The sequence below is a fragment of the Capsicum annuum genome, chromosome 9, assembly GCF_002878395.1.
Source record: "Capsicum annuum cultivar UCD-10X-F1 chromosome 9, UCD10Xv1.1, whole genome shotgun sequence".
NCBI classification, from domain to species: domain Eukaryota; kingdom Viridiplantae; phylum Streptophyta; class Magnoliopsida; order Solanales; family Solanaceae; genus Capsicum; species Capsicum annuum.
Window position 1 is genome coordinate 4,341,676 of NC_061119.1, and position 23,062 is coordinate 4,364,737.

Consider the following 23,062-nt stretch of genomic DNA (forward strand, 5'->3'; position numbering starts at 1 on the left):
ACGTATAATATGTATTGTCCGTTTTTGGCCTAGACATGCATTGTCTGTCGCGCTACATTATATCGAGCAACCAAAATATTATTACTTCAAGTCAATATATATCACATATTGTCCGTTTTAGGCCCAGGCATGCACAAAATTGTCTGTCGCGCTATATCATATCGAGCACCCAAAGTGTTGTGACTCTACATTAATATATAACACGTATTGTCCGTTTTAGGTCTGGACATGCACAAATTTGTTCGTCGCGTTGCATCATATCGAACAATCAAAACACTGTTACTCCAAGTCAATATATAACACATACTGTTTGTTTTAGACCTAGACATAGACAAAATCATCCGTCACGCTATATCATATCGAACACTCAAAACGTAACGCATAACGTGAACTTTATTACACCTTATAAGACTCTAATAGCTTGCCTCTTCCATACCGATGCAAGATTCACTTAATGTATCACATGTGCCTTATCTTCAGAAGCTTTACTTCACCTTCACGTCACACATAATTTTCTCATACTTATCCATATATTCAAATCAAAATTACCTTCTTAACTTGTACTTATCCACAATTAATTAAATCCGATAAGTTATTTCGAACACCACAATTATAATAAAAAGGACTATTCATTGAATAAACATAAGTTAGGTGATTCATTTTTTTCAACCAAACACCCTTAACAAACATTACTCAATCAACCAAATTCCATTTTTATCTTCTCTTCTTTTGTCTTTTTATAACCAAAAAAATAATAAAAAAAAAAACTACTTCTTGTTTTAGTTTACTTTTTTTTTTCTCTATAAAAAAAATAAAACTAGATATAAAATCTGTGGAGCTCATTTTTTTTAATTCTGAAAAATTTTCAATTTCCCAAATTTCATTTCTGTTTGTGCCCTTCAAATCCAGGTAAAATTTCTACCAAAACCTTCAAATTCTTGGTTTATTTGTTAATAAAAATTTAATCTTTACCAAACCCATATATTTTCTTGATCTATTTTTTTTTGTTGTTGTGAATCTGGGTTTTTCATGTTTAATTAATTGAATTTGGTGATTTTGATATCTGGGTATTTTTTATTTTTTTTTTATAGATGGAGATTGATAAAGCAATAAGAGAATGTGATGATAGAAGATTGAAGACAAAGTATAATAATGCTATTTATGTTATTAAAAGAGCACTGGCTCTTTATAGGTAAGTAATTCAAATTAATATATATATATATATATTTTATTTTTTTTATGTTGTGTGCACCTCGACTAATTCCACGAGATATCTGTTACTCCCATTAGCAATTTTTGTTAGTGGCATTTAGTTATTGCGGTGAATGTAGATTTCATTTTGTCAATGTTGAATTATTTTGCTCTTGATGGGAGTATAGGAATGTTATATTATGCTAGCAACAACAACAACGTACTCGGTGTAATTTGGTAAAGTGAGGTGTGGGGAGGGTAAAATGTATGTCGATAGACCCTTAGCTTAAGGGAGAAATAGTCGTAAGCAATGTAGAGAAAGAAATAACGGAAATGAAGAAGTTATGGAAAAATATACTATCGACAACCTAATAAATCATCCTGAATAGTAGTCATGACGATAATCTAAGTACAAAAAACAACAAATGATAACTAAACTTAAAGGACAAGAAACTACAATAGTAATACTACGACTAATATTGAAGAATAAGCGAGACAACACTTAACTATCTAACTGATCTCTACCTTAATATGTGTCTTCCATAACCTCGTATATAGAGTCATGTCATCCGTAAGCTGAAGTTGCATCATGTCCTGTCTAATCAACTCTCCCCAATTCTCATCGGCCTGCATTTACCTCTTTTGAAACCATGAGGCATTCGTGCATCTCCTTTTCACATGTCGGAATCATCTTTGCCTGGTTTTCTGCATCTTGTTTTCTATCAAGGCCACTCCTACCTTGTCCCAAATATCTTCATTCATAATGTTATCTCTCCTAGTATGCCCACACGTCCATTTAAGCATCCTCATCTCCGCAACATTCATCTTCCGAACATGAGATTTTTTGACCAGCCAACGCTCCACTCGACGTAGCCGGTCTAACCACTGCTCTCTAGAACTTGCCTTTAAGTGTTAATGACATCTTCTTATTACACTTGAGGATGCGAGCCTCCTTTTCATCCGTCCTGCACCAATACAATATGTGATATCATGGTCAGTCTGCCCCTTTCTTTGGATGATACTTTAAACTTCCACTCTTCTGAATGACCTGTGTATCAAGACTCACTTCCATGCAAGCATCAGAAAACTTGCACTCGAGTTCTGTCTTGGTTCTGCTCAACAAGAACCCTTTGGACTCTAAGGTATGTCTCTAAACCCCCATCTTAGCATTAACTCCACCTCGGGTCTTGTCAATAAGAACTATGTCATTTGCAAATAACATACACCAGGACACCTCTCCTAGATATGACGCGTCAATTCATCCATCACCAAGGCAAATTAACACGAATTAAGAGCTGATCCCTGAAACGAACCTTATATTGTGCTGGCTGAGCAAAAAATACACAAAGTTTCACTTTTTATTCGAAGTTATTGAATTATTAATAAGTTATACTTCCTTTTATAAAATAATTGTGGTGCCGAGGCTAGATTGCGCGGACGTGCTTGCATCGTCCTACCAAGATAGTAACTTTGGTCTCACATGATCAGATGGTATTTTGTTGAACTTCATTAACATCAAGTCTTCACCCTTCGATTCATAAGCTTTCCTCTATCCTCATTGTGTTGCCTGCTGAAATTTCTCAGATATAGAAGAAAATTTGGATGTGTTATTATATTTAGATTCGGGAGAAACATGTGAAACTAAGTCCATGATTTGAAAAGATATAGAAGTGTCACATAAAAATAACGAATAGTACTATTTAAGCTAATTGACTTTTGGAAAATGGTATATTTTGTCTCTTAGAGGGAGTGGTCCTTTTTTTTCCCCTTTGAAAGATAGGCTAGGCATTGGGTTAAACAAAACAGGAAGGAGGGACTCGCGTCTTAAAGACAGGAGTTAATTTGAGAGTTATCACTATTGCTCCGTCTCTACGGTGAAGATGGTTAAGATTTTTTCAGTTTCCTCTTTTTGATATTGCTTATGTCCCTCACTTAACAGTGTCGAAGAGGTTGCGTTGAGCTTCAACGGAGGGAAAGATTCTACTGTAAGTTCGTTGTGCATTTCTTGGCCGTTGAAGGTCTAAATATTTTGTTTTTCGTGACATTTGACCAAATATATGATTTTTTTTAATTCAGGTTTTGCTTCACCTGCTGAGGGCAGGTTGTTTTCTGCATCAAGCTGAAGGAAATAATTCAGGCGGAAAGGCAGCAGATGGTGGAAAGGCATTCCCTATACGAACAATATATTTTGAGAGCCAATCTGCTTTCCCAGAAATCAACTCATTTACCTACGAAGCTGCATCCATGTATGCGAGAAATGCTAGTTTACCTTGACCCCTTTCCCAACGAAATTTCATATAGAGCAGCTGGTATAATGATGTCCCGTAGATGATATCATTTCCTTTATTAACCATTTGACCTGATCACCCTTCTCTTGCAGTTACGATATACAAATGGATATTATTAGACTTGATTTTAAATCAGGTCTAGAGGCTCTGCTAAAGGCTAATCCAATCCGAGCTATTTTTCTTGGTGTCCGAATCGGAGATCCTACTGCAGTAAATATTTAGTTAATTATTCCAACTAGTAAATGATTTTCTAACTCTAGGCCAGTATGATTTGTGGCTAACCACTGCTTATGGAACAAACCTTTCAGGTAGGTCAAGAGCAATTCTCGCCTAGCTCACCTGGTTGGCCACCTTTCATGCGGGTGAACCCAATTTTGGACTGGTCATACAGGTTTGACGAAGCCTCATATATGCTACATATACATGCAAGAAAAGTTAGTAAAGTTGATGTACATCAAGGTGTATTATAAATTGAGTGAGTAATACAGCTAGAAATTTATTCTTAGTTATTAGCATAGTGAACGTTATAATGAAGAATGGACAAACAGATTCTTCACCAGATGAAAGTAAGTAATCTTTAACTTCACATATGCAAATAAAAGAGGAAACAAAAGAAAAATCTCGCTGTATGCCTTTTCAATGGAAAACCATCATTTAACATTTTTTTTATTTGATCTGCCATGCTTCTTTGTATTTTTAATGATGTCGACCATCCGTTTACTGTGTATTTCTCCTTTTGGATGAATTAAAATAACTAATCTGCAAAGTTTGTTATGACAGAGATGTATGGGCGTTCCTATTGGTATGCAAGGTTCAGTACTGCAGTCTTTATGATCAGGGGTAATTTTCTGGTTATATCAAAATTTATCACTTGGATTCATCATCCTGCAATTACACGAAAAAGCTGACGTAATCTTCCCCATTAATTTTTGGGATATATACTAGTATCCTTATATTGTTGATGTGGTTCATGCTACTCAATACTCATAAATTGTACTTTTGACCTCCAACTTGCGGTGGCACCCTCATTGATTTGAGCATCTATTTGCTTTACTGCTCTTGTAGGTATACCTCAATTGGTAGCATTCATGATACCGTTCCTAATGCACTTTTGTGCATGAAGAACTCTGACAGTAGTGAAGAAAAATTTAAACCTGCCTATTTACTCGCTGATGGAAGATTGGAAAGAGCTGGAAGAGTAAAGAAGAACTCTTCTGCGGTGTGTGGGAAAGTTTCTTCTATTAGCAATGGACTAAAAGTGGAGAATTTGAATTTCGGTAGCATGCTCACTGCCTCGATTATTGCTGTTGGGGATGAGATTTTGTAAGTTATTGTTGCTTGACATTTGTATTTGATGATCCTTGTATCATGCTGACATGCTCTTCTTAGTAGCTTTTTCTAGTTATATGCTCTTTTGATGGATTTATGTAACTTCTAGTGTGTGTTCTTTTAAATTTTCAATTGATCTGTCATGATTACATATTATTTGCTGGTTATTTGTGACCGAATATTGTTGAACTTTATAGAATTTACTGTAAGAAGTAAATTCTTGAACCTGAACGTACTTTAGCTAGTCTTCAAACACACTGAATCTCTAGGGGAACTGGATTTCCTAAAGCAAATCAAATTTCTGCAAGCACATAGCTTTCGCTAGCACAATCTGAGCTGATCTTTGAACACGTTATCCTCTATAACAGAGGAAGTTTTTCCCTCTAAATTAAACTCCTCAGTCGTCACTCTATAATCCAGAAGGAACGGAACGATCTTATTGTGAAGTGTAAAGGACATTGTCATCTCATATTACGAAATTTCATTTTGAATTTTCTAGTCATTTTCTGGCTAAATGGATATGGTTTTCCTATAGGCATTAGTCAAGACAGTGACTTGAGGGGCAGAGCTTGGTCTTGGGTTCTAGTTAATGTGTGTCATTTACAGTTTTTGACGTAGTGCCTTTTTGGCAACCGATGGACATAAGGAGACTGTCTTACATTTGTCAAAGCAGACATTTTCTTTGATTAGTAAACTATGTCCATAGAAAAAGTTTACAATGCTTTTAACTGTAATGCAAAATATAGTCTTTATTTTCAGTTTGCTAAACTGGGGGTCTATCGGAAACAACCTCTCTTCTCTACTTCACCTGAGGTAGTGGTATGGTCTGCGTACACTCTACTCTCCCCATACTCAACTAGGTGGGAATACACTGGGTATGGGTATGTTGTTGTTGTTGTTGATTTTCAGTTTGCTCTATGTTAACCTCTGCCATTTGAAGAGAGAGCTAATAAGCTTGGAGTCAAGTGAATGTATATACGCCCTGAACCTAAAATGTAATTTTTGTTGCTCTCTGCGTCTGCTTGCTTATCATATATCTTTCTCTTGGTTCCATAGCTCAGGTTTGGCACTGTAGAGGACAAGTTGAGTTCTGTGCTGTGCAAAAGGCTCCATTCTATTGGTTGGGCTGTATCGCGAGTTACTGTTACTCGAAATGATGTAAGTAATATGTATTTGGAAGCTTTTGCAATGTCTGCTTGAATTGTGCAAACAGATAAAAAGAAAAGTCCAAAGCTAGAAATAAAAATCTCAAATTCTCTCTAATAAGCTGCTAGGGAAAAATCAAAAGCCTAATAAAATATCTCCTTAACAATTGGAAAAGATTCATTGGACCATCCTAAAGCCAATTGTTAGCTAGAACAGTTTATTGTAATTGTTTTCTTGAAGCGGCATCTTTTTCCTTTATTTCCCACCTCGATAGTTCAATGCTTGAGAAACTTTAAACATTTATAATTTGAATGTTACTCTAGTCCCCATTTGTAATCTCAATTCTCATCCTCTCAATTTCAGATAGATTCTGTAGCCGAGGAAGTAGAGAGACGGAAGTCCACAGATGATATGGTACGCATTTGTCAATATGGATTATATTGTGGACCAGTCTGCAAATAGTTTTGTATGTCTGAACTCGAGTGAGGAAATATTGCCAGCTTCTTTAAGCATAAGGTTTTCAAATTGTTGTCCTCTTCCAGGTATTTATATATGGTGGGATCGGTCCGTTGCATTCAGATGTTACTGTAGCAGGAGTGGCAAAAGCTTTTGGTGTTCGCATGGTACATGATATAGATTTACTCGGTCTTTTGTGCTTTTGATTCCATGACTTAGCCTGAGCAATAGCTTCTGAATGATTCAGCTATATATGTAGCGTGGAAATCAATTTGCATGTCTGTACATGGCATATATCACAAACTTGATGGGCTGTGTGTGTGATTTCAAAAGTACTTCGGTCATTAGCATCTGTTGTGTGTCTGAGAGAGGACATGTTTGAAGGTGAAGGTAAAATGGAGGAAGTAGGAACGGGTCGTATAAGTTTGGAAGAAAATAGTAAGGGAAGATGATTAAACTTCTAATCTTAGATTACCATGGTAAAGTCACCTAGAGGGTGTTTGAATTGGCTTTTTAAAAATAGCTTATAAGATAAAAGTCATAAGGTGGGAATATCCAATTTTTGGCTTTTAACTTATTTTCGTACTTTTTTGGCCTAAAAGTAAGTGTTTAAAAGCACCTTTTATCTTTTCCAAACACCACAAAAAGTAGAGGAAAAACCTTAAAAGCCAAAAACACTTTAAATAAGCCAATCCAAACACCCTCCTAGTTATATTATTGGTAAATGTATTTGATGCGTAGATGTCAACGATTATGTGTTTTTATAGCTGCATGTATAGTTTGTTTATTATAGTTTTAATTATGTAAATGTCAAGCCCAAAACATGGTGAGGCGGATCAACACTCGGTGCCTTAACTTCAATACCATAACTTGCCTACGCGAACCAACTTAACCTACACATACATACAACGCATATATGCAATCGACATGAAACAGGGCCTCATAGGGTAATACTGGAGACTTAACTCAAAATACATGAACTTGATTTGTACATACTATGTAAGACCCCGTAGATTCGAAGTTTGAAAATTACACCAAAACAAGAGCATGGGACCACATGAGAATTTTAAAGTAAAGAGGTAAATAAATGAACTAGGCCGAGTGTGAGAGTACTTTGGCACAAGGATGAAGACGGCCCAAAATGATTCAAGACATCAATGACAAGAAATAATGTTTCTGTGCGCCAAGAGAGGCTATGGACTAGTACCATATCATATGGTCATGATAATAAGTATAATAAGCGTGTTGGAAGCAATTTAAGGTCTAAAGAGAGCTCTAGCACAAAGTCGAGTTGGGACAATTATTCCAAATGAGCTCGCACAAGGTCTGACTTCAAATAATCATTTCTCTTAGATTATTTAGTATTATGAGGTGAATTTCCTGTCAAGTAAAAGGTATTCGAGTCTAGTTACCAGCGTATTAAACCGCTCATCAATCCAAAATTTGTACACGAAGTTTTGAATATTTTACTGAAAGGTGTTTGATAAAGTACAAATTGTGCAGCGCGAAGCGCAACTAGTAAAACAACCGAGTGTGTATGTGTCACATGGCGTAGATCCCATGTGATGTAAAAATGGGCAGTAAATGCATAAAGGATAACCTGGTTTAAAATCCTCAGGGGGTCCCCACACTTCCAATCTTGGTTTGAATTTTCGGATTTTACGGTAAACACACTATAATCTGTTATATACTTTGAATATTCACAACTTTTTAAAGTTTTTTAATCCTTGTGTCAATCTGCATGTTTAACAGATACAACAGTTTCGTCAGATTCTGATATTTATGAAAATATTTTTCAAATATGTTATTTGATATTCCACTTTCGCTGATGTTTTGGTGTCAAATCCTTCTTTTCCAGGCTCCTGATGAAGAATTTGAAGAACATCTGAGGCACCTCATAGGAGAAAAATGCTCTGGTGACAAGAACGAGGTTAGAGCTTTTCTTTGAAGTAATACTGTAGACGAATGACATAGCCCTGTACTAATAGAGTGAGTTTGTTGCTTCAGTCTTACGCTAGACTTGACAATTTTGAGACCTTTGGCTTTGACCCCCTGGATGATCTCACCTGATGAAGGCGAGAGACACACCTGCTACGTGTTTTTTTTGTCCATATGGCTCTTTTAAATGTAAAACAATTTTTTAACCTTTTTAAATCCATCAATTTTCGGATCATCTTCTATTGGTGAAAAACTTGTCTAAAACTCCATTATTTTGGCTGAAACAAAAATGATGAAATTCCAGCCAAGCCTTTTCACTGATTTAGCCCCCAAAAAAAACACAATCGGAACAAATAGTTGTTGCTTTTAAGGAAAGAACTAAAAAAGAAATACACAGTTGGAATTCCCTTATTTTGACTAAAGCTTTTGTTGTTCGACTATAAATAATGGAATTTCAGCCAATTTTTTTGCAGATGTTGCAATAATATAGTTGAAACCAATAGCCGTTGCACTAAAGAAAAAACGAAAAAATAAATACACAGTTGGGATATTATCTACAGTGCATATTAAACAAGAGAATATACAATTGGAACTAATAAGCTAGTGTATGAGATCATATGGCAATTAATGTATACCCTACCTAGAAACTTATTTTTCGCTTTTTCACCACTCCCACATTCCTAAAAGAGGTTATAATCACGCTTATTTCCATGTCAACTGCTGGGTTTGGGTTTACCAGGTCCAGGGTCAATTAAGACTGTCGATAGTTTAGGTGTGCAACGAATAAATGGAGGCAAGTTTAGGGATCCCGAGGTTAATGAAAGTGCTCTGTGATAGGCTGGTGAGTCCAGTTTACATTGGAAATGCATTTCTGTATCTTGATTGGTATATCAGCTGAATAATGTTGAGGCTTTTCCCTATAGTTCTCATACAAGATAAATTAGACATCTGAGACACCTAATAACCCGAACTTAGGATTTAATATCTGATACAAATTGGAGAAGAAAAGTTTGGAGATATCACTTTTCTATGTATTGCAGAATGAATCAGTGATGCGTTTAATGAGATGATAACATGCACCTGCAAAATCCCGACTCCAAAAGTTTCAAGTTCTGATACTTTTCTCCAAGGCTCTTCTGGAAGTCTCGTCATTCCCGCTATTGTTTCAATAACTGTAGTTTGAAATTACGATCCATCTTGTGGCCCATGAACTGACTATTTTAAGATACAAATGAAATAAGTGCAAGGAAGATAAATGTTTATTTATAAAGTTCTTGTTATTGAATGTATGATTATATCTGTGAACAATTTTAGCTACACTACCAAAGTACCAGTCACAGCTAAACTGTTGTTTGTTTTCCTATTCCAGATGGCGCTGTTGCCTGAGGGTATTACAGAATTGTTGCATCATGAACAGCTGCGTGTGCCTTTGGTATGTTGGCCATTATCTGAAATATAATGGTTATTTTTAAATTTCTTTCTCACTTGATTAAAAAAAAAGTTCTTTCTCTATGATGCTTTCTTTTTCTCGGAGAGTTTATAATGCTACCATATAAGATCACCTGAGATAGTTATGTCATATGCAGTTCTTAAATGTACCCCTCAGTTTGTGTGACAATATGATGATTGCATTTATTAACAGGAATGAGATGGACCTAATATCACATTAAGAGAAATTTTTACATTTTTAGAATTCACGTGAATGTAGCGAAGGGAAAACAAAGTATTGGGTTCATATTATGAACCCATTACTTGGCCGGTGTTGGTTTATTTACCTTAAGTCTGGCGTTTGTAGGTGATTTTTTTGAGATTTGTATGTTAGTGCAAGGATAAATGTGAAACTAAGAACACCTTTAGTTTTAGAGAATACCTAATTCATGTTAAAAGTCAAATTATTTAGTTTTTGGATCAGTGATTATGACAGGCAAATGAATGTTCTTGCGTAGCACTAATAGTTTTGTTGGCTTATTCAAAGATGTCAATGTGGTTAACAAATACGAAAAAGTGATTGCTGATGGTGAAACCTACCTTGTCTTTGCCTCGATATCCTCCTCCTTTGTTCTTTTCCCACTCTTAGTCTTTAAATTTCATGGGGCTGTTTTACGTCTCGTCATAAGATACTTATTAAGTGGAAAGTTTTTGACCATGTGCATTACCTTTGTAGATCAAGTGCCATAATGTGATTATTCTCACCGCAACAAATGCTGTAGAGCTGGACCTTCAATGGGATTGTCTGATTGAATTGGCAAAATCTAATGGCATCCTGGAACTGATGGATCCATTTGTATCAAAATGCTTCGCAACAACTCTTTCTGATGTGAGTCATCAGGAACCTTTTCTTAGATTCTCTCTTTTTGTTCTTTTTTAACTTCCCTTGTTGACATGTGATATTGTGAACTACAAGAGTCATTTCCTTTGATATAACATTAGTATTCTTGAATCCTTTATCAGCGCGTGCTAATAATGGACAACCTTCGCTCATCGATATAATTTCTAGTATTTTACTTCCTGGATAACCTTCTCGAATAGTTGGGCACTGTTACTTTATTCCGTTGTTGTTTTTCTTCATTTTGAGTGAGACATTATGATTGATCACTTTATTATGTTTTTATTTTCTCTTTGACACTCACAATGTCATTACAAATGGTTATTTACTCTTTCGGATTTTGTCCTAATGCATAATCACTCTGCATTGCAGGTCGAAATTGCTCAACCTCTATCTAAGCTTTGTGCTCAGTTTCCTGATCTTTACATTGGTAAATCGATTGTTTTTCCTGCTGCCCGTCCCACTTTTTCTCTCCTTCCTGTTATAATAACTTTACCTGTTTTCTTGGATATGAAGGAGGCTATCGCAGGTCGAGAGAAGGCCCTCTTATAATTACATCTGAAGGGAAAGTAATAACTATAACCTCTCTACTGAAAATTTCACACTGTTTGAAGCATTTTTTTTCCGATCGAGTTGAATGAATTTGTTGTGTTGCTGTAGGATCTATCAAGAATAAAAGCTGCTTCTCAGTCATTGTGCGAAAAATTTCACCATGGTGCATTCTCCGAAATTGAGTGACCAATCTTAGTTGCCCTGGTTGTTGCTCTTGGCTTGCATATCCATGTTAGTTATATTGGCCTAAAATGGCCTCTAAATTTTGGACTTACAAATGCCAAAAAGGAGAGTAGAGATTCAAAGACTCTGTCGCGACAATGAAGGAGAAAGATGCGTCACCAGAAAAGAAAAAGATCGATCAAAGAAATTATCGGCATAAAGAACAAGGAGAATGGAGTAGTTTCAATTTCAGCTCAACTGAACTCTTGATACAATAATTTACTGTTTCATACAATATGAGACACAATTTACTTGAAGCTTATCGAAACTCCGGGATCAAATAGCCTTTCTGTACTAGTAATTTATCATATGCAATTTACTTGGTTACATTGTGTTACTATCTGTCACTTTCTTAGCTCCTACTGAAACACTCCATTGGTGTCATGATGTCAGTTTATAATGTCTGCCTCCCTCCACGAGGCAGGGGTAAGGTCTGCATTACTGCATACGCTCTACCCTTCTCAAACTCCACTTTGTGGGATTTCACTTGGTATGTTGTTCTTCGTAAACTGGTAAAGTTGCTGCCATGTGGCCAGGAAGTCACGGGTTCAAGCCTTGGAAACAGCCTCTGGCAGAAATGCAAGGTAAGACTGCGTACAATACAATCTTGTGGTGGGGCCCTTTCCCGGACCCCATGCATAGCGGGAGCTTTAGTGGACCGGCTCTGCCCTTTTATGTTGCTCTTAATCACTGGTAAAGTTGTTGTCATGTGGCTAGGAGGTCATGGGTTCAAGCCTCGGAAACAACCTCTAGCAGAAATGCAAGGTAAGGCTGCGTATAATACACTCTTGTAGTGTGGCCCTTCCTCGGACCCTGCGCATAGCGGGAGCTTTAGTGCATCGAGCTACCCTATTATGTTGTTCTTAGTACATGCATCATAATTGGCAAATTTCCTCATCAAGAATGATTGCCTAGTCTACTATGAATTGGTGCATTTCACCTTTCATCTCAACCAAACTAAACCCTGGTGTTTTGTGTATACCTGAAGTTTTCATCTTCTTCCTTACATTTTCAGCATCAAGCCATCTGTTTGTTGCAGCATAAATGTTTGAGAGAAGAATGTAACGCCCCGAGTGATTCGGATCCATTTGAGTCACAATCTTGGCTATCTTTTCACCCATTTGAACCTCACCATGCATTCTACAAGCTCCCAATAAGGCACCCCAGATAGCAGCATCAGCCTTTTCTGGCACATCTTGTATAAACCTCTCTGCTTCTTCAAGCAAACCCGCCCGGCCGAGAAGATCAACCATACAACCATAATGCTCAGATCTTGGTGTAACACCATGTACTTCACTCATTGCATTGAACAACCATTTGCCTTCTTTTACCAGACCTGCATAGCTACAAGCACATAGAACACCTAGATATGTAATCTCATTCGGCTTTATTCCGGCATCGCACATTCGATGGAACAACACAAGTGCTTCATCTGCAACACCATTCATTGCCAGTCCTACAATCATGCTAGTCCAAGCCAGCACTGATTTCCTCCGTATCGCGTGAAATACTCCCAGAGCTTTCTCAGGATCACCACACTTGCTGTACATATCCAGCAATGCTACCTCGACTTCCTCCTCCTTTACGTTCTGTTTCTCCATGAACGAGTGAATGGCTTCACCGATATGCAGCACACCTGCATATCCACACACTGAGAACAGCCCGACTAATGTTATCCGATCAGGTTTCAATCCAAACCCGAGCATATCTCTTAGCATCTCTAACGACTTCATGTACTTCTTACTCTGGGCATAGCCAACGATCATAGTGTTCCACGACACCAAATCTCTATCTGGCATTGCTCGAAAGATCATCTCAGCTGAACTCATATCGCCTCCCTCGGAGTAACCACTAAGCATGACATTCCAAGCAGTAGTATCCTTAGGCATCCGATGAAAAACAACACATGCTCTTTCTAGTTCGCCCTTTCGTATATAACCATCAAGAAGTGAAGTCCATGAGATAACCGTCTTCATCTCCATCGCGTCAAACAACTTCTCAGCTGACTCCATATCTCCAAACTTTGCATACATATCAATCAACCCATTTCCAAGATTTTCACTCATATGTATCCCCTTCTTTATCACATACAAATGAACCAACTTACCCAAACCAAAATCCCCGATTTTCAAGCAACACGCGACAACTCCAAGAAGTGTAACCGCGTTAGGTTCAACCCCGCTCCAAAACATCTCGTTAACCGCATCAAGAACCTCATCAACACAGCCATTCTTACCAAGATCATCAATAATCACATTCCAAGAAACCACATCTCTCTCAGGCATTTCATCGAACAACTTCAATACCGCGTCAAACAACAACAACCCAATACCCACGCCGCTCTGACTCTTCAAAAATGTCATCGGGCGCACGTCAGATCCTTCGACCTGACACATGCGCGACAACATTTTTGGAGAGTACGAGCGACTTAGCCCAAAACTTGCATACATATGTAAAAGTGAATTTGCTATATGCAAATCCAAAACATGTCCATATTTAATCACACAACAATGTAATGCTAGACCATGAAAATAATCATTAGTCCTACACAATGCTTTAATAACAAAAGGGTAAGTATAATTATTAGGTAAAATACAGCATTGCAACATTTTAACATAATATATTATTGCATTATTTGGATTAATACTAGAAGCATAACCTCTAATCATAGTATTAAACATAAAAACATTAGGTGAATTAATTTGGTTAAATACTAAGTTTGCATATGCTAAATTTCCATTAGGAGAAAGTGTTGTAAAGGAAAGTATGGCACTTAGGAAAAGGGTATTATTGGAAAATCCATTCGTAATGAAATGTGCAAGAAATTTTTTTAGGGTTTTCAGGTTTGTACATTTTTGGATAAGGTAAAGGTGTGGATTGGGAGATAGTTTTAGAAGTTTTATAATGGAGGTTGAACACATAGTGGGGGTGGGGGTGGGGGTGGGGTGGGTGGGGGGGAGCTAATGGTGGAGAGAGTTTATCTGAAGTTTCTTCGACGAGAAATTATAATTATGTAAATATATGTGAATTATTTATTATGTATATATAATTATAAGTAGTTTTAGAAGTTTTATAATGGTGGTTGAACACATGGGGTGGGGGTGGGGTGGGGCTACGGGCGCAAAGAGTTTCCATTGTTAAGTTTGAAATCTTGAATAGATTGATAAGTCGGAGGAAGGTGAGGATGATGTCAAGTCATCATGCTCGTTATACCCTGGGCGACACACGTGCTACAATGATTGGGATCAAGGGTCGCGATCCCGCGAGAGTGAGCTAACCCCCAAAACCCATCCTCAGTTTGGATTGCAGGCTGAAACTCGTCTGCATGAAGCCGGAATCGTTAGTAATTGTCGGTCAGCCATACATAATTACCCAACATTACACCTTTTTGACGAGAAATTATAATTACGTAAGTATAACGTGAACTATTTATTATCAGTGGCTATATGGTTATACACATGTTGTTGCACACTCTTGACAAGCTAGAGAAGTATAGTTCAGTGATCAAGAGTGTGCATTTTTCATCAACAACCCGGGTTTGAACCTTGACAGGTACAGCAGTGTTTTATTTTCTTTGTTTTTTAAACAGTTCTTTGCCCAAAAAAAAAAATATAAACAAACTTAACCAAAAATCTAACTCACGACTGTTTATTATTATGTATATATAATTATAATATAATATATTTATAATGGTAGATTTGTCAAGAGAGTGAGGTAAAATAAAAGATTGGACTAAATGGGTAATAGGGGTATGTATTACTCTCAATCTCATTTTAGTTAGATGTATTTTGATTGGATACGAAATTTTAATATAAAATAAATTTATAGTTTATATCTTCACATACATAAATTTACAAGTTTGACATGGATTACATATAATTCGAAGCGCTTGGTTGTTCGAATATTGATTCGAAATATTTTCTTTCGAAAATAACCTGGTCTAACACCTTACTTTATAATTATTTGTATAATTATAAATTATATTATTAAGACCACTCTCTTCATTTTTTTTTTTTTAATTTCCCATATATCTAAAATTCTCTTCTTCTTCTTTTTTTTTCGCTTTATTTTCTTTTCAGTACAAGGTATATAATTTTTGATATTTATTTATGCATATCTTTTTTTTCCCCTATTTCCTCATGTTTTCTTACAAGTATGTGTTTATTTGTTGTAAAACTTTTTTATTTAAGCAAATGAATCTATGTTGTTCGTAATCTTTAAACATGTTATTAAGTGTGTATTGAATCTTTTAAAAGTAATGTAGTTTTTAAGTATACAATGAGGTGGTGGGGCAATATTTTTTTGGAGAGCACGAGCAATTTAGAAAATAAAAGTAAAAGAACATCATTAATGCAGCAAAAGTGTTTGATAATATGTCTCAAACAACTGAATAATTTTTTTTTTTTTTTCTACAGGTGTTGTGTAACATAAACATCTAGCATTCAACAACAACTACTAAAGGTACATTACTTCAACTAGACATAATTATTTAACATTATTTTTCGTATCAGTATTGTTATTATTATTATTATTACTATTCTTGAGCTGAGAGTCTATTAGAAACGCGTTCTCTACCTTTGCGGTAGGGGTAAGGTATACGTATAATCTATACTTCAGATCCCACTTTGTGGGACTACACTGGGTATGTTGTTGTTGTAGTATGGTTATTATTACGCTTGAGTTAAGGGTCTATCGGAACAGTCTCTCTACCTCCGCGGTAGGGGTAAGGTTTGCGTATAATCCATCATTTGCAGACCCCACTTTGTGGGACTACACTGGGTATGTTGTTGTCGTTGTAGTATCATTATTATTACTCTTGAGTTGAGGGTCTATCGGAACAGTCTCTCTACCTCCGCGGTAGGGGTAAGGTCTGTGTATAATTCATCATTTCCAGACCCCACAAAGTGGGATACAGGTATTTTGTTGTAGTATTGTTATTATTACTCTTGAGTTGAGGGTCTATGGGAGCTCTCTCTCTACCTCTACAGTAGGGGTAAGATATGCGTATACTCCATTCTTTCCAGACTCCACAAAAGTGGGGTACACTAGGTGTGTTGTTGTTGTAGTATTGTTATTATTACTCTTGAGTGGAGGGTCTATGGGAGCAGTCTCTCTACCTCTACGGTAGGGGTAAGGTATGCGTATACTCCATCTTTTCCAGATCCCACAAAGTGGGATACAATGGGATATTGTTGTTGTAGTATTGTTATTATTAATCTCCTGGGATCTTTTTCTTCTTAGTATTACGTGTTGTTTCCTTTGCTTCAGTGATCATTTGTTATGCTATTGTTCTCTTCTTCATTATTTTCGGGCATAATACATAAATAGACACTGAAACTTTGTCTCAGCTAGCAAGTAAGCACTTCGACGTTGAGTATGTACATCTGGACACTTCAACTTATCTCCATTGTGTGCAAACTTACAAAATGATCATCTAGACACCTCTAAAATATATATGCCACGTTAGCATCAAGTGTCCACGACATACAGTTGGGACGAGTTGGAGTATTTAGTTGTCCGTTGAAACCAAGTAGATGCATCTAAATCTGTGCTCGTGCGCTCTCAAAAGGAGAACATTTACTTGCCAGCGGAGGCCAAGTTTGAGTGCTTGTTTATGTATTGTGCCTTGTTTTCAACATGGCTTCTTCGCTACTTCATTTCCTTTGCTTGCTTGTTTCTTATCACGCTTTACTTGAATCGAGGGTCTATCGGCAACAACCTTTTTACTTTCACAAGGTAAAGATAAGACTGCGTACACAACCTACCTAAACCCCACTTGTGGGATTGCACTAGATATGTATATATCCTTTTGTCAAGTATATGTTCAATTTGCTTCCAAGTATATGGCTTTTTGCAGCATGGCTACTGTTTCTTTCTATAATAAGACAGAGTAATGGATTATGTGATAACTCAGGGTGAAAAAAGAAGTGAAAATGAGTGAAGAAGGTGAGAAAGCAGAGAGCTCAAAACTTCTGGTGAATGAGAAGGGGAAGTTGATGACAGCCACCAGTGACGAAAATCTCAAGGACATTTTTCACACGATCAGAATGAGTAAAACTCCGGTTAGTTAAGTTTTCTATATAAAGATTTCCTTCTTTTTGTTGAAAGATACAAGCTTTTCTGCTCATACATAGCGCGATGAATTAAAGCATTTGCTAACTTCTACTTTGCGAAAACTGTGTTTTGCAGGCTGTAATAAACTATGGGGCTTCTTGGTACGTCAATGGCCAACTATAACTCTTTTAATCGGTCATTTTCTTATCTGGATTCTTGGATTTTTCGCTTGTTTCTAGCCTAATCTCGTAAGTTTTTCTTTGGTTGGAAGTGCTTACGCTTTTGCTTCTGTGTGCTTTCCCTGATTTTCCTTCGTACTTACACTAACATAAAGATTGAACTAAAAAGCTGCATGATTTCACTTGGTGTATAAGCTGTCATTTTTTTTTTTTTAAGAACAAATATCTTTGGTCAGATTCATCAAACTAATGCTAGTTGATGCAAGTTACTTAGGGAATGGCTAAAGGAACAGATTACTCGGCCTATTTATGTATCGCTCATGATATATATCTAAACTTGAACATCCGTTTCAAGTGAATATCTTCAATGTTGTTTGGTGCTTAAAGTTAATGTTTTTTTTTTTTCAAGTCCTGTGAGTACACCTGTTTGTCTTTGTCCACAGCCAACCTGTGTTTCGAAAATCTGCTTAAAATTAGTTCGTCGTCTTCTGTCAATTATGTAACTTGCTAGTAAACGAGGCCGTGGCTCTTGTAGATCTTCTTGATATTGTGTTTTGCATTTGCAGGTGTCGTGTCTGCAACCAGATCCTTCCTACATTTCAAGACCTGAGCAAAAAGTTCCCAACACTCTCTTTCGTTTATGCTGATATTGATGAATGTCCAGAAACAACTCAGAACATTCGCTACACGCCAACATTTCATTTCTACCGCGATGGTGAGAGAGTTGATGAGATGTTTGGTGGAGGAGAAGAGCGCTTGCATGACCGTCTCTGGTTGCATTCGTAGAAGAAGCTTTTCAATAATAAATTAATGTGTGACAGATGACCAAACATTTGTATCAAGTAGCAAACCTATTACCTAATTGTATTTGCAAACAGTGTGTTTCGAGACAAAGAAAGCAAACCAATTTGATATAACTGATTGCATTTAAAATGATCACAGTAACATTTTTCGTCAGACGAAGCTTTCGACTCGGGAGAAACTTTGATAGAATCATCATATATAAATTGGATAACACAAGGGATATAAATCACTGCTTCTCAATAACAGTTACAAAATAAAAATACGGTACTGCAGAAAAGGGTGAAGAAAGAAGAAGGAAAATAACAAATGTTCTCATAGAAAAATACGAACGTAAACGCATGTTCTCTTCTTCCAGCACCAAAGCAGCCTTGAAAACAAATATCGATGTCAAACGTATGACATGATGAAGCTTGTTTATTGGTCCGCAACAAGAATAATGGTCTGGCCAAAAAATTGTAATGCAAAGACCTCACTCAAGCTTTTGGCTTGAGAACCTTGACAGTCTCCCAGGTGAAGTCTGGGTCATCACGGCCAAAGTGACCGTAAGCTGCAGTCTTCTGGTACCTGTAGTTGCCTCCTCTCAACAAATCAAGATTGATTGACATCATTCCAGGCCTGAAGTCGAAGTTCTCCTTGATCAAAGCCAAAATATCCTTGTCGGGGATTGTTCCTGTCTTGTAAGTGTCAACAAACACGGAAAGTGGTTCAGCCACACCGATAGCATAAGAAACCTGCACAATACAACGGCGAGCAAGTCCTGAGGCGACCACACTCTTTGCTGCCTGCCTAACAATGTAAGCACCACTCCTGTCCACCTTAGTGGGGTCCTTTCCTGAGAAGGCACCACCACCGTGAGCACCCCAGCCTCCGTAGGTATCAATGATAATCTTCCTGCCAGTGAGACCAGCATCTCCATGTGGGCCACCAATGACGAAGCGACCTGATGGGTTGAGGTGGAAGATGGTGTTCTCATCAAGGTACTGGGCTGGGATAACAGGCTTGATCACATGCTCTTTCAAGTCCTGGGCGATCTGGTCGTTTGTGACAGTTTCATCATGCTGGGTTGAGATGAGAACAGTGTGAACTCTAATAGGGACCATGGCACCATTGTCATTCTTGTACTCAACAGTGACTTGGGTCTTGCCATCTGGCCTGAGCCATGGGCAGGTTTTGTTCTTCCTCACTTCAGTAAGCTTGGCACCAAGCTTGGTGGCCAAAACGTGGGTGAGGGGCATGAGCTCTGGAGTCTCATCTGTGGCATAGCCAAACATGTGACCTTGGTCACCCGCTCCAATTTCTTCTGGTTTCTTGGTAAGATGACCGTGAACACCTTGAGCAATGTCAGGGCTCTGCTGCTCAATGTTGACAAGGACCTTGCAGTTGTCAGCGTCAAGCCCAACATCTGCTGAGGTGAACCCAATACCTCTGCATGTGTCACGTACGATCTTCTCATAGTCTACGGTGGCCTTGGTTGTGATCTCTCCAAAGACCATAACCATGTTTGTCTTTGTGCAGGTTTCACATGCAACCTTGCTTTCTGGATCCTGCTCTAGGCAAGCATCAAGAATGGCATCTGAGACCTGGTCACAGAGCTTGTCGGGGTGGCCTTCGTTGACCGACTCTGAGGTGAACAAGAAAGTTTCCATGTCTGCCCTGAGTAAATTTAAGAGATCGTGTTAAAACCAATCTTAAAATAGTCAATTTACCAAAAAATCAGAGAAAAACTGCTCATATTACACAAGACAATGAACAGTATTCAAAACTCAAGAACAAGAGAACAGAATTCCATCATCTTGGGGAGTCATTTAAAGTGCTTAAGGACAAAAGAATTCTCAACCTATGGCATTAGAGAGAAGTATTAAAGCTGAAGGAATAACCAGAGTTGACCTCCGTTCTTCATGTTTAATGCTTGTTATTTTATCAAACAAAGAAGCGTTCCACAACAATTTACCAATAAAAAAAAAAGCATTCTTATTGACCTATCTCAAAGAGCTCAATAAACACATTCCTTTACTTAATAGTAAGCACTACAAGTTTAAATCATCAATCTAACAACGTTTTACATTTAATCATACGATAATATAATGCATTTCTCAAAGTTATATTTGCTGATAGTACTTGCAATAATATTATCAAATATAATAAATCAAGTGCAAGTTGCAACTCTTAACTGTAAAAACCAATTTTCACCAATGAGTTCTACATACTTCACACAACCTTAAAAGACAATGTAACAATGAGAGCCCCCTTTTTCTTTCTTATTTTCATTTTTACTTTTCCTTTGTAAACTCATCACAGAAGTTATTTTTAGCACTTAAACCACATAAATTCATCAAAAAGATGACATGTTTATAAATGAGATCTGAGTAGTACTTGAGATGAGACAATGAAACAGTAAGAGACTACTCTTTTCCTTTTTAATAGTTAACATAGACCAACCGGCTTATGCCATGACACTGAAAACTAACACTTAAACTACCCAAATGATGGACACATAAACTTTTTGACTAAATGTAGTTCCTCGTGCAGAAAAAACTAGTTTATCGGTGGGATCTCACTACTAGATTTACCAAAATTAACTTGTAGCATACTAAACAACAAGATCTAACGTAAACTAAGGAATGCATGCATATTTTGAAAATATGTTGCTGGAAAACCACTAATTTACAACGTTCGACCCTATCAAAACGAATCTAATGCAATTCTTCTCTATTAGATTTTGTTGTTATTCTGCTCCATTAGACCTGTTACGAATCATCTTTAAGCTTTTTTTGTGAGTGTGGATCTAGATCTCAGAATTTCTACTGTGAATATTCTCGGTATGTCATTTCATACATGTTAATTCGTTTAGAAATGAATCAAGATGTATGAAATCACATAACGACAATATGTACAGTAGAAATGTGAGATCTAGATCGTAAATTCACACACAAAACATGCTCAAAGATGAATGTAACAGATCTAGCGGAACAAACAACAAAAACCAAAAAGCATCAATTCGGAAAAATATTGCTAGAGAACCACTCATTTACAGACATTTAAAGTTTCTCATAATGAATCAAGTTATCAACATGTATGAAATGACAATAACTAGTATATTCAGATTAGAAATGCTGAGATCTAGATCCAAAATCCACACACACAAAAAAAAAAAAAAAAAAAACTCGAATATGATTCATAACAGATCTAATACAAATCATATATAGCAAATAACAACAAAATCAAATCTACTACATAAAAAATGAAGAAAAAATTCTAATTAAACCCCAAAAAAAACTCAAAATGAGAAAAACTTTTCAAGAAAACCACTATTTACAGAAAATCAAACGTTTTTCCAAACAAATCAACATGTATGAGACATAAACAGCAGAAAGTTGAGATCTAGAACGTAATGCCACGTAACAACTCTAATACAAATCAAATAAGCAAATAACAACAACAAAATCAAAATCAAATACAGCAAAAACGAAGCCAAAAAAAAAAACTCAAAATGCGAAAAATGTTGCTAGAAAACCACTAATTTACGGAAAACCAAACGCTTTTCGAAACAAATCTAACATGTATGAGAATATTAACAGTAGAAATGTCGAGATCTAGAACGTAAATACCCATAACAAACCTAATAAGAATCAATTTAAAACAAATAACAACAAAATCAAAATCTAATACATAAAAAAACGAAGCAAAAACATGTAATTAAACCCAAAAAAACTCAAAATGAGAAAAAATGTAGCTAGAAAACCATTAATTTACAGAAAATCAAACACTTTTCGAAGAACTGTTGAGATCTAGAACGTAAAACCTCATAACAGATCTAATATGAATAGCAAACAACAACAACAAAATCAAAATCTAATACAGAAAAAAATAAGCAAAAATCTTAGAAAAAAATTAACATACCTCTGAAAAATGAACGAATTATTCGGAATCGAACAGCTTTGAGAGTAGAGAGGGAAGAAACACAGAAGAGATTTTTGGATCTGTGTATTGGTCACGAGTAATGAGAAGTTATGGGTCCAGTATTTATAAGCAAGTGAAATTGAAGGGGAAAGGTGGAATGGCGCGTGGAGTTCACTCGCTTTTTCTCATTTTCATTTTCACCACCAACAATCTATGGCCCACAATGAGTTCCTTTGTGGGACCTACATTTTAACACCTTGCATTTTGTGGGACCCACCTTTGATATTTGGACGGTTGTGATGGTTTCATGAGTTTTAGTGTGGCTTATCATTGGACGTCCATTTTGCATGAAGAAAACAATGTTAAGGGATTGTTTGGTTGATGGATAATGTTTTTTTCCGAAATTAGGGAGTTGTGAGCAACGCGAATTAAGTCAGAAGGTTAGGTGGGAATTTCTTGTAGTTAGGGATTGTTTGGTTGATGGACAATGCTTTTTCCGAAGTTAAGGAGGTGCGGTCAACATTAATTAAGGCATGCAAAAAGTTAGGAGATCGGCGTGTGTTCAATCTAGTAGGTAAGAGTGTTGTCCTTATTAGTAGTTATAGCGGTGTTACGCTTGTAGTTTCCTGTTCTTGAATTCTTGTTGATATATATTGTTTCACGTAGATCGTTTTGTA

The 23,062-nt window shown here is 36.7% G+C and overlaps 4 protein-coding genes across 9 annotated transcripts; 2 read left to right on the plus strand and 2 right to left on the minus strand.

The window, feature by feature from the left end:
- Positions 1-649: 649 nt before the first annotated feature.
- Positions 650-11,775, plus strand: LOC107843133 (FAD synthase). Its single transcript, XM_016687317.2, has 17 exons — positions 650-909; positions 1,092-1,192; positions 3,131-3,176; positions 3,268-3,437; positions 3,572-3,689; positions 3,788-3,870; positions 4,260-4,319; positions 4,545-4,802; positions 5,870-5,966; positions 6,318-6,368; positions 6,497-6,577; positions 8,269-8,340; positions 9,718-9,780; positions 10,513-10,665; positions 11,047-11,104; positions 11,191-11,243; positions 11,335-11,775. Exons 2-17 carry the CDS (start codon positions 1,092-1,094, stop codon positions 11,410-11,412), a joined length of 1,542 nt encoding a protein of 513 aa, XP_016542803.2. The 5' UTR covers positions 650-909; the 3' UTR covers positions 11,413-11,775.
- Positions 11,776-12,359: 584 nt separating this feature from the next.
- Positions 12,360-13,844, minus strand: LOC107843132 (pentatricopeptide repeat-containing protein At2g22410, mitochondrial). The gene has a single exon (XM_016687316.2). The coding sequence runs from the start codon at positions 13,842-13,844 to the stop codon at positions 12,360-12,362; it is 1,485 nt and encodes a 494-aa protein (XP_016542802.2).
- A 1,253-nt stretch (positions 13,845-15,097) lies between these two features.
- On the plus strand, positions 15,098-18,598 carry LOC107843131 (thioredoxin-like 3-3). Of its 5 annotated transcripts, XM_047396020.1 has the most exons (6): positions 15,302-15,386; positions 15,528-15,533; positions 15,864-15,909; positions 17,363-17,510; positions 17,638-17,663; positions 18,248-18,598. In XM_047396020.1, exons 4-6 carry the CDS (start codon positions 17,382-17,384, stop codon positions 18,465-18,467), a joined length of 375 nt encoding a protein of 124 aa, XP_047251976.1. In that variant the 5' UTR covers positions 15,302-15,386; positions 15,528-15,533; positions 15,864-15,909; positions 17,363-17,381; the 3' UTR covers positions 18,468-18,598. The 5 variants fall into 5 exon arrangements, with proteins under 5 accessions (XP_016542798.1, XP_016542799.1, XP_047251976.1 ...); XM_016687312.2 differs by lacking the exons at positions 15,302-15,386; positions 15,528-15,533 and adding an exon at positions 15,098-15,197; XM_016687313.2 differs by lacking the exon at positions 15,528-15,533 and having other exon boundaries at positions 15,210-15,386.
- Positions 18,599-18,653: 55 nt separating this feature from the next.
- Positions 18,654-22,558, minus strand: LOC107843129 (S-adenosylmethionine synthase 3). Of its 2 annotated transcripts, XM_016687310.2 has the most exons (2): positions 22,386-22,558; positions 18,654-20,138 (listed from the first exon to the last, which is right to left on the minus strand). In XM_016687310.2, the coding sequence occupies exon 2, from the start codon at positions 20,129-20,131 to the stop codon at positions 18,959-18,961; it is 1,173 nt and encodes a 390-aa protein (XP_016542796.1). In that variant the 5' UTR covers positions 20,132-20,138; positions 22,386-22,558; the 3' UTR covers positions 18,654-18,958.
- Positions 22,559-23,062: the final 504 nt, after the last annotated feature.

Bases quoted from the DNA above. Each gene is read 5' to 3' on its own strand.
- LOC107843133 (XM_016687317.2), top strand. From the start codon at position 1,092: ATGGAGATTGATAAAGCAATAAGAGAATGTGATGATAGAAGATTGAAG. The intron at 3,690-3,787 runs GTAAATATTTAG...CAAACCTTTCAG, and splicing joins GAATCGGAGATCCTACTGCA to GTAGGTCAAGAGCAATTCTC. The intron at 4,320-4,544 runs GTAATTTTCTGG...CTGCTCTTGTAG, and splicing joins TGCAGTCTTTATGATCAGGG to GTATACCTCAATTGGTAGCA.
- LOC107843132 (XM_016687316.2), bottom strand. From the start codon at position 13,844: ATGTGTCAGGTCGAAGGATCTGACGTGCGCCCGATGACATTTTTGAAG.
- LOC107843131 (XM_016687312.2), top strand. From the start codon at position 17,382: ATGAGTGAAGAAGGTGAGAAAGCAGAGAGCTCAAAACTTCTGGTGAAT. The intron at 17,511-17,637 runs GTTAGTTAAGTT...TGTGTTTTGCAG, and splicing joins TCAGAATGAGTAAAACTCCG to GCTGTAATAAACTATGGGGC. The intron at 17,664-18,247 runs GTACGTCAATGG...TTGCATTTGCAG, and splicing joins ATAAACTATGGGGCTTCTTG to GTGTCGTGTCTGCAACCAGA.
- LOC107843129 (XM_016687310.2), bottom strand. From the start codon at position 20,131: ATGGAAACTTTCTTGTTCACCTCAGAGTCGGTCAACGAAGGCCACCCC.